Source organism: Dermatophagoides pteronyssinus, unplaced genomic scaffold, assembly GCF_027571235.1.
Source record: "Dermatophagoides pteronyssinus isolate colony J.1.1.1.1 unplaced genomic scaffold, Derpt_VIB-CSIC_2022.12 sq0002, whole genome shotgun sequence".
In the NCBI taxonomy this organism is placed as follows: Eukaryota; Metazoa; Arthropoda; class Arachnida; order Sarcoptiformes; family Pyroglyphidae; genus Dermatophagoides; species Dermatophagoides pteronyssinus.
In genome coordinates, this window is record NW_027461526.1 from 4,060,551 (window position 1) to 4,072,851 (window position 12,301).

The window sequence follows — 12,301 nt, forward strand, 5'->3', positions numbered from 1 at the left end:
CTCCCCCCACCAAAACATTCTTTCTTTCTCACTGCTGTTTATGTTATGTTGTTTATTATTTTTTTTTTTTTGGATTATGATCAGGTAGCTCGATGACAACAACAACAAAAACAACATATTCTATTGATTATTTCTTTTTCATTTGTTTCCAAAAACAATATTCATTCTACGATTCTATTTGTGTCAATGAATTTTTTTGATTCATAAAAAAAACAATGCCACAAGGAAGACGTAAAATACCGTTTTCAAATAAACAGAAAAAAGCGCAACTACAAGCAAAACGAGATAAAAAAAATCGTCAATTATCAACAACACAATTACGACGACCATTTGTTAGTGATGATGGTGATATTGAAGATGAATTGGATGATGAAACTTTAGGCGTAATCGATGTCAATGATCATTTAAACCCAAATCAAATATCGGGTACCAGCAGCAGTAATAATAATGTTGAATCCAATACATCAACGTCGACTGACAATATGACAGATCCGAAATTTCTTTTAAACAAAATTCATTCTATAAATGCACAACGACATTTAAGTTTGACAAGTGATGTCAATCGTTATGCATTACAATTTTTCAATGAAACTGATCAGGAAATACGTGAACGCAAAGAACGTGCACAAAGACCCTTACCACCATTAGATGAATCAAAAGCATTAGTTTGTTCGGTCGAAGATATGTTTGGTGAACAATCATCATTATCAAATGATATTCCTGTTACGGATTTGGATATGCCTAAAAGACCACCATGGTCACCAACAATGACAGCAGAAGAATTATATCGTAAAGAAAATGATTATTTCTTAACATATTTGATGGAAATATTTTCCAAAAGTCGTTCACCGGATAAACCATTAAGCTATTTTGATATGAATCTTGAAACATGGCGTCAATTATGGCGAGTAATTGAAATGTCTGATATTATTCTATTGGTTGCCGATATTCGTCATCCTATTTTTCATTTTCCACCATCATTATATCATTATGTTGTCGATGAACTCGGTAAAGATATGATACTCGTATTGAACAAAATTGATTTAGTCGATGCCGAATTAGTGCTTGCCTGGCATGAATATCTGAAAAATCGTTTCCCAAGGCTGAATATTTTAGAATTTGCTTCATATGCTGGAATGAAAGTTCGTGCATCATCTGGCAAACGAGTAGGAAAACTTCGAATGGCTGTTCGCGGTGCATTAGCATTGCAAGAAATGGTAGCCGAAATTGTTGGTGATCAAGCCGATCTAAGTTCATGGCGACAAAAAATCGAATCCGAACTAAATGAATGTGAAAATGTTTCATTGGATGACGATTCTTCATATTATGAATCGGAAGATGATGACGATGATGGTAAACATTATGGAAAAAAGAATCAAGGTGCAAAAAAAGCTGGCGTAGAAAAATTAGCTGGAACTATCGTAATGGAAAAAGCAGATAGTTCGTTTTATAGACAAGAACATCGATTCAAAGACGGTATTGTCACAATCGGTTGTGTTGGTCATCCGAATGTAGGAAAATCATCGTTAATGAATGCTCTTTATGGTAAAAAAGTTGTCAGCGTCTCACGAACACCGGGTCATACTAAACATTTTCAAACGATATTTCTCACCGATAAGGTACGACTCTGTGATTGTCCCGGTTTAGTTTTTCCATCACGTGCACCAAAAGAACTTCAAGTTTTGATGGGTTGTTATCCAATTTCACAATTACGTGAACCTTATACAGCTGTAGGTTATCTGGCTCAACGTATTAATCTTGTACGTTTATTACGTCTGCAACATCCTGAAGGTGATACTGAAAATATTTGGTCAGCATATGACATATGCGAAGGTTGGGCCGAAAAACGTGGTTTCCGTACTGCCCGAACAAATCGACCTGATATATATCGTGCCGCTAACAGTCTACTTCGAATCGCATTGGATGGCCGTACAATTTGTCTGGCATTTCAACCGACTATCTATCAAGAACGTGGTAAAGATTATTGGTCATCACATTCAGATAAGAAAAAAATTGAAGCCATACAAAATCTAAAATTTGTTGTTGAAGAACAATATAATAAAAATCTAAATCGTGGTACACATGGACAAGGTTATGTTGATAGTCATGCATCAAGTGTTGAAGCCGATGTTGATGATGATGATGATTCAGGTGATATCATTTCGACATCAAGTAAATTTGTTCTACTTGAAGTTGATGATGTTGAAGCTGATTGAAAATAATATTTCATGATCGAAATTTTTTTCTTATTTACATATTAAAAAAAATAAAAATTGTAGATTTCCATTTAAATAAAAAAAGAAAATAAAAATTTCGAACATAACAATATTTATGTGTATACATATTCTATATTTAGATTACTATTTATACTTCCTGATTATATTTAATCTATGATAATGATGATATGGATAGTCAAAATAGCCATATTGATGAAAGAAATTGAAAAATAAATAAATAATTTTGTTTTAATCTTATCAAATTTACAAAGAATCTAAATATTTTTTTTTTTTTTTTGAATGAAAAAACGATAAATTTTATTGATTGATAATTAAATCATATCATTTTATAATGATAATAATAAAATGTTTGTTTGTTTTTTTTGTTTTTTGGATATCTCGATTTATCATTCGAACGATATGTTTTTTATATTGAGTGTTGCTCGATAATTGATGATAGGTATTTTTATTTTTGTTTTTGTTTTCATTTGATTTTATGATTTATAGTTTTTTTCCGAGTCTCTCTTTTTCCTCCATAGATTAGCAAGGTTGATTAGCAACGAAAAAATTGATAAAAATTTATCCATCAAAAATAATCATCATCGTTGTTGTCGTCGTCGTGTCATTGTCGTTTTTTACAAATTAATCGGGGTTTGGTTTTCACATCATCATCATCATCATCATCATGTAAAAGTTAATTTACTTTGTTTTAAAATTATTCTTTTTTTTGATTCAGGTTGATTATCTATTTTTTCCAATAACGATGATAATAATTCAAACAATTTTGATCAATTTTTTCATCATTATTGTTACCTGTTATGATAATGATATTGATGAAAAATTTCCAATAAAAAATGATCGTGTTGTTATTGGTGTTTTGGCACAATATCCATATCAAGATGAACATCAATTTATAGTGGCTAGTTATGTAAAATTTTTAGAAAGTTCTGGTGCACGTGTGGTAAGAATTATTTGTTTGGATTGAAATAGAAATTATCTGTGATTTTTTCTTTGTTCAAATTGGCAGGTACCAGTATTTTGTGGTCGTAAATCAGATTATTATGAAACATTATTACCAAAATTGAATGGTATATTATTACCGGGTGGTGGTAGTCCATTAGATAAAGGACCATATGCTGAAACAGTTGATTTAATCATTGAAACAAGTAAAAAATTTTATGATGAAGGAAAATATTTTCCTATTTGGGCTACTTGTTTAAGTTTTGAAAAATTGATTGTTCATTTTTTGAATGGTGATTTACAATGGAAATCAATGTGTCATGCACAGAATATTGCATTGAATTTAGAGATTGAAAAATCAGTGATTGACAATCCAAAATCTGTACGTATGTTTCGTGATATGGATCTAATGATGCCGAATATTTTTGATGTAAGTTCTTTATTTTGTTGTTGTTAAGCTGATAATTTAATAACAAATAAAAATTGTTAATCAATAGATTCTTCAAAATAATAACGTAACTCCTAATTATCATAGAGTATGTTTAGAATTGGATGAATGGAATAAACATCAAGAATTGAAAGAAAATTTTCAAATTATCGGCCATAATTTATATAAAAATTATACATTTGTATCAATGATTGAACATAAAAAATATCCAATCTATGCATCAATATGGCATCCGGAAAAAATTCCATATGAATTTGTCATTAATGAACATATGGGAAATTTTAATCATTATCTAAAGGCTATAATGGTTTCACAATATTTTGGTAATTTTTTTGTTAATGAAGCACGTCGTAGTTGTGGAAAATTTGATAATAAATTAGATGAAAGTCAACATTTGATTTATAATTATAATGAATATCGTAAATATACTGGTAATGATGGTAAATCATCATATGAAGAAACATTTATATTTCCAACCAATGTAAATAATGGATCATCATCATTATCAACATTGACAAAAGGTTCGATTTTGGTTCGAATCATATTTATAATTATACAATTTTTTATCTATTTTAATTTGAAATTTGTAAATTAGGTTATTATAATGATAATTATTTTAAATATCGATTATTATAATGGAACAACAACAACAACGAAAAATTATTGAATAATTTTGTTTGAAATTAATAAAAAAAAGTCCTTTTGTTTATTTTTACATCACATTAATATCGATTTGATAATTTGATTTTATTAAAAAAAAACCATGTGAACATGTGAGATTGAACCATGAATATTTGAGTAAAGAAAAATTGTGGTGGTAAACCTTGAATCATGTTGTTGTTGTTTTTGCTCAACGATAATTACAACCTAAAAATATGCATTTCCTTCGTCAGTTTTATGAATGAAAATTTCACTTTTTTTACTATTGACGGAAATGAATATATAAAGTTTTTGGTTTTGTTTTTAGTGGAAATTTCATAAAAGGAAAAACATTTAAAGCAACCATTCAAGGTCAAGACGTTGATAATCCAACTAAAGAGATTCGAAGAAAACAAACAAACACAGGAAAAGTTTCCCAAAACACGTGGCCATTACAATTTCATTTAGATCAATTTTTTTTTTTTTGAAGGGGAAACGGAAAGTTACCAATATGATATAGTTTTGATTACTACTTTTGTTGTTGTTGCTGCTGCTGCTATGTAAAATGGAAATTGATGAATTATTTCAGTGAAAAAAAAAAAATATATCATGCATGAAATGTATTTGCTTCCAAACGACTATGACGACCACCACTACAATTTTTCGACAGGATCTTGACCATTCGGATACCGTCAAAGATTTTCTCCTTCATACCAAAAAACAAAAAGATTTTATTTTTTGTTTCTGTATATAAAGCAAAATCCATTTTGAATATATCCAGATCAACAAAGATCATTCCAAATAACGAGAAAATAATAAGTTTGTTTTGACTTGTTCTTTCTTTCTTTTGTTTATTTCTTTGTGTGTGTATGTGAATATTTGAATGTTTCTGTGTTGATTGAAAAGCAAAAAACAAAAATAAATAACAAAAAACAAAAATGAAATTTCAATTGGTATGATTAATTTTTTCTCATAATAAATCTTTTACAATGATAATTTTATTTCTAAATTTAGATTGTTTTAGGTATTGCCTTAATCGCCTGTACTGTTATGTCACAGGAAATGGAAGATAATCTGATTGCTGATGCATCGGAAATGGATCTAGCTGTTGCTGAATCTGCAGGCGCTGGCGCTGTAGCAGGTGGTGCAGCTGGAGCTGGAGCTAAAGGTGCTAAAGCTGGTGCTGCTGGTTTTAAAGCAGGCGCTAAAGCTGGTGCTGTTGCTGGTGCTAAAGGTGGTAAAAAAGGAGCATTTGCTGCTGGTGCTGCAGGTGGAGCAGCTGGTGTGAAAAAAGGTGGTAAAGCTGGTGCCGCTGGTGCTGCTTTTGCCAAAGGTGCTAAATTCGGTAAAGCTGGCAAATTCGGTAAAGTTGGTGGTGCAGGTTTCAACAAGAAATTCGGAGCCATCAAAACTTTCGGCATGGCTCAAGGTTTCAAATTCGGTAAAGCTGGTGGTGCTTTTGCAGCAGGTGGAGCAGCTGGTGCTAAAGGAGCTAAAGGTGGTAAATTTGCCGCTGGTGGTGTTGTTGCTGGCAAAAAAGGTGGCAAGAAAGGAGCTAAAGGTGCTGCCGCTGCCGGTTTTGCCAAAGGTGGCAAAAAAGGTGGTGTTGCTGGCAAAGTTGCTGGTAAGTTTTTACAAACATTCGAACTTTGGAAAAAATTGAAAAATATTCAAATTCTAAATTATAATTTTTTAATTCTGAATAGGTGCCAAAGCTGGTGCAGCTGGAGCAAAAGGAGCATTCAAAAAAGGTTTTGCCAAAGGTGGCAAAGGAATTGGCAAATAATTATTCTCAAATTATGGCATCATTTTTTGAGCTTTTTATTTTCGCTGTTCATATTTTCTGTATCCATTCATCAATTTGGCAAGCAAAACAAAACGATAATTAAAATTTAGTGTTCAAAAAAACAAATTTAATATAGATAGTTCATCGATTCAAAAATTGTAATTTAAATTTTTCTGAATTTATAAAAAAAAAGACAAACAAAAGACAAATGGCTCAAAATAAAATAAAATTGAGTTTTTTTCAGTTCAAAAAATCCGAATTCATTAATTTTTCTTTTCAACATTGGTGGAATCATCATTCTGTGTCTTTGGTTGTGGTTGAAGTTCTTGTTGTTGTTGTTGCGGTGTTTGTGGTTTTTCTTGTTGTTGTTGTGGCGTTTGCGGTTGTTGTTGTTGTTGTTGCGGTGTTTGTGGTTGTTGTTGTTGTAATTGTAATTCTGGTTCTTGTAATATTTGTTGTTTTGCTTCATCAGTTATCAATGTTGAATCTTTTCCGCTACAAAAATTACGAAAACGACGACAATTTGCATCACAATTCAAAACAACATAACCAACCAATAACATTGATAAAATGAATAAACCAATTGCATATGGTATAATAACATAAGGTGTTACATCGGTTTTATCCGATTTTTTTGTTGAATTTGAATTATTAACATTCTTTATTTGTTCATAATTAACGGTAATTAGATTATAATTATTATTCGATAATAATGATTGACAGCCAAGTATATTACCATCATAAACATCATTTTGACAAAGATCAAATTTACTAACACCAATCGAATCAATCATACAGATTTGATTTTTATGATTAAAACTAATATATTTGTTTGGTAATGTAATCAATTGATTTAGATGATTTAAACCACCAGAAAATGTACGATTTAATGATAAAAATATTAAACGTTTTTGTTGTTGTTGATTATCATCATAATTAATAAGATAAACATTATGAACAGAATCGAATGCTAAACCAATTGCCATTGGATATTGTTCCTGATCAATTCGGGTTAATTGTGTTAAGCCATAAATTTCAAAATCTAATTTAATTGTTATCGATGATGTTGTTCGACAATTTGTTCGATTACATATTATTACATCATTTAAAATTGTTGAATAAAGAACATATGTTTCATTATTCATACTAATCAAACCATATGGTAATGGTTTATATGGACCAGATAGAATTCTATTTGTTGCATCATTAATATTATAATAATCATACATTTCATATAAACGTATAGTACCGTTTGATAAACTTTCCCAAACAATAATCTGTATCAATTTATTATCATAACAAACATAATCTATACCATTTACAAATAAATAATGTTGTTGTTGTTGTTGTTGAATAATGATGATGAACAGAAAAACTATCGAAACAAAGTATGACCAATTACAATGAAAATAAATCATACTTTAAATTTCAATCACAAAAAAAAACAAACAAAAAATTTAAACAAATTTTCAACGAATAAATCTGAATTTTTATTCATTCAGAATTTTAATTACAAAAATATTTTTTGTTTTTAATTTAATTATCGAAATTTTAAAATTATTATTATGGCCAAATAATTATCGAACATTAAATGATGATGATGGCCAAATTGAAATTAAGTTAAATAATGCAAAAAAATTATTTCCCAATTCCTCCACCACCTTTTTTGCCACCTTTTTTGAATGCAGCTTTTGCACCAGCTGCAGCACCTTTTTTGCCTTTTGTAAAAAAATGGTTAATTGATATCCATTCATTGAACGAAATCATATCAATTATTACTTACCAGCAATTTTACCGACAGCACCACCTTTTTTACCACCTTTAACGAAACCAGCAGCTCCTGCCTTTTTAACACCTTTTTTGCCACCTTTCTTTCCGGCCACCAAACCACCAGCAGCAAATTTACCACCTTTTTTGCCTTTGGCACCAACAGCTTTACCAGCGGCAAATGCACCACCAGCTTTACCGAATTTGAAACCTTGAGCCATGCCGAAAGTTTTGATCGTTCCGAATTTCTTATTGAAACCAGCACCACCAACTTTACCGAATTTGCCAGCTTTACCGAATTTAGCACCTTTGGCAAAAGCAGCACCAGCGGCACCAGCTTTACCACCTTTTTTCACACCTGCAGCTCCACCGGCAGCACCAGCAGCGAATGCTCCTTTTTTACCACCTTTGGCACCGGCAGCAACACCACCTTTAGCACCTGCTTTGACTCCAGCAGCACCAGCTTTGGCACCTTTAGCTCCAGCTCCAGCTACACCACCAGCAACGGCACCAGCGCCCGCTGTTTCAGCCACAGCTAGATCCATTTCCGATTCTTGTAGCTGCTGAGCCATAACAGCACAAGCGAATAGAGAAACACTTAGAACAATCTAAAAAAAGTAAACATTATGATATTTGAATAGAAACAAACGCACAAATCATACCAGTTGAAATTTCATTTTTTTTCTTTGAATTTCACAAACACAATCAAAGTTCAGAAACTATGGATTTCAAATGATCATGAACGGAGCAGGTAATTTATTTGAATGTTATATCGATCAAAATGTAGTTGAGTTTTTATACTGGAATTAAAACAAAAAAATTTCCATCATATTATCAATGACAATCATATGAAATATTAAATGTTGTTGACCAATCGGATCAATTGGCTAGTATCCGGTTTTTGTTTCTTATATTTTGTCGTTGGCAACCATGCATGATGAATCTGTTGTCCAGAAATAGTAACCAAAAACTATGTAGCAATAAATTCGTTACATTTTGTTCCCCAGGAAAGTTTCTTGTTTCTTTTTTGATAACCGAAATTTTGCGCATCTACTTTGATTATCTAATATTTTTACAAATGAATTTGATTTTTTTTTACAAAAAAATACCTTAAAATTTTTTCAAAAAAAAAAATCAGGAAAAAAATTAACTTTGAGAATTGAAATGGTTGATTGAAATCCTTCACGGAATCCGGCATTTGACTAACGTTTTCCTGTTGTTGTTTTTTAAAATAAAAACAAAACAATATTTTTGTTTTCATCATTAAATAACGAAAGAGTTACCCTATCATTTTTGATCAAACTTTGAAAACTTTTTACGAAATAAAATATGAATTATGAATATGAAATGAAAAAAGCAAAATTTAAATTTAAACAAAAATTTTTGAAAACGGAAAATAATTTTAAGCTTATAACCATCAATGCATGACATATATGTAAAAGTTTTCCATGTTTTCTGTATTTTTGTCTATTTGAACATTTATAATCGGTTACACCGGATCCATTTTTGTTTTTGGAAAATATTTTTCTCATTGAACATTTGATTGATCAACAAATAACAGACATCCTTGCTTGACACTTCCCAATCATAGTATAAAAGCAAAAAACAAAAAAATTATTTACACAATCCATTTTTATCATTTTAATATTTTAATATTGTGTTTTCATTATAAGAAAAAACAACGAAATTTATTATTATTTGAAAAAAATGAAATTCCATTTGGTACAGTTTTGTTTATCGTTTTTTTGATTGTATTTTTGTTATTCTTGTTTGTGTTTTTCTTTTCTAGATCGTTCTAAGTATTACCCTGATCGCCTGTGCTGTTATGGCTCAGCAATTACAAGAATCTGAAATGGATCTAGCTGTTGCGGAATCTGCAGGTGCTGGCGCCGTTGCAGGTGGTGTAGCAGGAGCTGGAGCTAAAGGTGCCAAAGCTGGTGCTGCTGGAGTCAAAGCAGGTGCTAAAGGTGGTGTTGCTGCCGGTGCTAAAGGTGGCAAAAAAGGAGCATTTGCTGCTGGTGCTGCAGGTGGAGCGGCTGGTGTGAAAAAAGGAGGTAAAGCTGGTGCCGCTGGTGCTGCTTTTGCCAAAGGTGCTAAATTCGGTAAAGCTGGCAAATTCGGTAAAGTTGGTGGTGCAGGTTTCAATAAGAAATTCGGAACCATCAAAACATTCGGCATGGCCCAAGGTTTCAAATTCGGTAAAGCTGGTGGTGCATTTGCCGCTGGGAAAGCTGTTGGTGCCAAAGGCAAAAAAGGTGGTAAATTTGCTGCTGGAGGTTTGGTTGCCGGAAAGAAAGGTGGCAAGAAAGGTGTTAAAAAGGCAGGCGCTGCTGGTTTCGCTAAAGGTGGCAAAAAAGGTTTCGCTGCTGGTAAAGTTGCTGGTAAGTTTATTTTTAATTAATTTCCTTTTATCAAACAATGATGATTGATTCTATTAAATTACAGGTAAAAAAGGTGCTGCAGCTGGTGCTAAAGCTGCATTCAAAAAAGGTGGCAAAAAAGGTGGAAAAGGAATTGGCAAATAATTACACAACATTCAAATAACTTTGAAAACTGATAAAAAAAATTCTGATCAGGTCAAATTCCTGATTTATTAATTGTGATTTTCGTTTGTTTTTACATTTTGACAAATAAAAAAAAATTTACTTTCAAAATATTTTCATTGTTGAATTGACGATAAATAGATGGCACCACATATGTTTCATATATTCAAATCTTCATCATTATTGGTATACCTGCAATCTTTTGGTTTATATCAATGAAAACAAAATAAGAACCAGGAACGATTTGAATCCGAAAATTATCAATTATTAATGATTAATATTTACAATTGATTATTATACATGATGTAAACATGACCATGATTATTAGATGATAACATTAATAATGATACGGTAGTAAAATTATCTTCATCATTACTATTATCATCCAAACATGAAAACATCATTATCATTGGATTAAATTCTGATTATCAGGATTTTGATTACAATGTTTGATACAGAAAAATTAGAAACAAACGATGACACTGATCTCTTGATGAACCAAAAAAACTTTCAAAAAAAATACATGCTTTTCAAATCAAAAATTGAATTTTTTCAATTCATTATCCAATTGGATTGTTTGCGTTTCAATGATGATTTCAAAAAGGCGTCAAATCTTTGATATGACACTTGTTTGTTTTTTCAACAAAAAAAGATCTGTTTCAAATCTGCATTAAAATATCAACAAAATCAAAAAAATTTGAATATTCATTTAACCTATGACCTTATTTTTTTTGCAACAACCGTTGTCTAAAGATGTCATCATCATCAAATCTAAATAAAACTTTTTTGTTTTTAAACTAAAATTAAAAACAAATTACAAATAGAGAGAACCAGAGAGTTTCAGATTACAATCAATCGGCTTTTGAATATTCTCTTGTAAGTTTTTTTTGGAAATTATCATTATCATCATCATCAACAGACAATGTCCAGACAACATTATCCATTTTTCGTCAATTTTCATTGATTGTCAATGTTTTCATTAGTTTCATCAACAGCCAAAAGTTTGATAATGATATCAATTAGTAAAAAAAACAAACAAATGACAGATTAGTAGATAATGGTGTCTTCTTTTGTTTTTCTTCCATTAATAATAACGATCATGATAACGATGATCTCTGGTTGATTGAATTTGATAATAGTGTTGGTGATGATGATGATGATGGTGGTCGTGTCATGTCAATCCACTGTTTTCATTCATTTTAGCGATGTGACAAAAATTGATTCGGACAATTTTTGTTTTTACTTCTAATGGGCATCTGGCAATCTGTTTTTTACATACATTTTGTCACCATTTAGTTCTGGCACTTTTTTCGGTTGTTGTTGTTGGTTGACGCGCTTGATCTTTCTCATTTGGAGAAATAAAATAAAAAACATTAACCAAGTTAGTCCCGGTTTTTTTTCTGATGCCTGGCATCCAGCAATAAATTTCGGCACTTGAACTTTGTTTTTATTTCTGAATGGTGGAGATGTGAAAATATCTTAAACATAAAAATTAACGGTTTTTTTTTGGTGTTCAATTAAATCTCTGCTGAGCAGTGGTAAAAGAATTTTGCCGCCACCGGTTGCCATTATCAAATTTCTTAAAATTTGAAAATATTTCGGGAAAAAAATTCATCTTTTTCGGAAATTTTCCAAACAAAATTATTACCTTTACAAATACAACTTTTTTGTCTTATTTGTTTTATGAAAAAAATGTGTTTTTTCTTTATATTTTGTAAATAATAATAATAATAATAAAATTTTGTTGCAATAAATAAATAAATCTTTGTAATTTTTTTTTGTTTTTTATATTCTGCAATTTTAATTCTCTCTTTTAATTTAGTTTGATGATGATGATATCGTTATCATTTATTATTATATTATGATCATCATTATCATCAAATATTATCATTGTGAATTGGCGCCATAATGTCGGCCAATTCATCAAGTTTTTTTTGACTCT

At 30.8% G+C, this 12,301-nt stretch overlaps 5 protein-coding genes across 6 annotated transcripts; 4 read left to right on the forward strand and 1 right to left on the reverse strand.

Moving 5' to 3' along the window:
* The first annotated feature begins 54 nt into the window (after nucleotides 1-54).
* Nucleotides 55-2,326, forward strand: Ns4 (Nucleostemin 4). Its single transcript, XM_027339960.2, has one exon. The coding sequence runs from the start codon at nucleotides 216-218 to the stop codon at nucleotides 2,214-2,216; it is 2,001 nt and encodes a 666-aa protein (XP_027195761.2). The 5' UTR covers nucleotides 55-215; the 3' UTR covers nucleotides 2,217-2,326.
* A 352-nt stretch (nucleotides 2,327-2,678) lies between these two features.
* LOC113790317 (gamma-glutamyl hydrolase-like) lies at nucleotides 2,679-4,339 on the forward strand. 2 transcript variants are annotated; one of them, XM_027339978.2, is made up of 4 exons: nucleotides 2,680-3,177; nucleotides 3,244-3,606; nucleotides 3,674-4,145; nucleotides 4,220-4,339. In XM_027339978.2, exons 1-4 carry the CDS (start codon nucleotides 2,980-2,982, stop codon nucleotides 4,258-4,260), a joined length of 1,074 nt encoding a protein of 357 aa, XP_027195779.1. In that variant the 5' UTR covers nucleotides 2,680-2,979; the 3' UTR covers nucleotides 4,261-4,339. The 2 variants fall into 2 exon arrangements, with proteins under 2 accessions (XP_027195771.2, XP_027195779.1); XM_027339970.2 differs by having other exon boundaries at nucleotides 2,679-3,177; nucleotides 3,674-4,339.
* A 716-nt stretch (nucleotides 4,340-5,055) lies between these two features.
* On the forward strand, nucleotides 5,056-6,143 carry LOC113798156 (uncharacterized). Its single transcript, XM_027348647.2, has 3 exons — nucleotides 5,056-5,216; nucleotides 5,278-5,887; nucleotides 5,970-6,143. Exons 1-3 carry the CDS (start codon nucleotides 5,202-5,204, stop codon nucleotides 6,047-6,049), a joined length of 705 nt encoding a protein of 234 aa, XP_027204448.1. The 5' UTR covers nucleotides 5,056-5,201; the 3' UTR covers nucleotides 6,050-6,143.
* A 1,372-nt stretch (nucleotides 6,144-7,515) lies between these two features.
* On the reverse strand, nucleotides 7,516-8,604 carry LOC113798132 (uncharacterized). Its single transcript, XM_075824732.1, has 3 exons — nucleotides 8,479-8,604; nucleotides 7,833-8,424; nucleotides 7,516-7,767 (listed from the first exon to the last, which is right to left on the reverse strand). Exons 1-3 carry the CDS (start codon nucleotides 8,491-8,493, stop codon nucleotides 7,688-7,690), a joined length of 687 nt encoding a protein of 228 aa, XP_075680847.1. The 5' UTR covers nucleotides 8,494-8,604; the 3' UTR covers nucleotides 7,516-7,687.
* An 815-nt stretch (nucleotides 8,605-9,419) lies between these two features.
* On the forward strand, nucleotides 9,420-10,470 carry LOC113798165 (uncharacterized). The gene is made up of 3 exons (XM_027348659.2): nucleotides 9,420-9,538; nucleotides 9,606-10,197; nucleotides 10,262-10,470. Exons 1-3 carry the CDS (start codon nucleotides 9,524-9,526, stop codon nucleotides 10,339-10,341), a joined length of 687 nt encoding a protein of 228 aa, XP_027204460.2. The 5' UTR covers nucleotides 9,420-9,523; the 3' UTR covers nucleotides 10,342-10,470.
* Nucleotides 10,471-12,301: the final 1,831 nt, after the last annotated feature.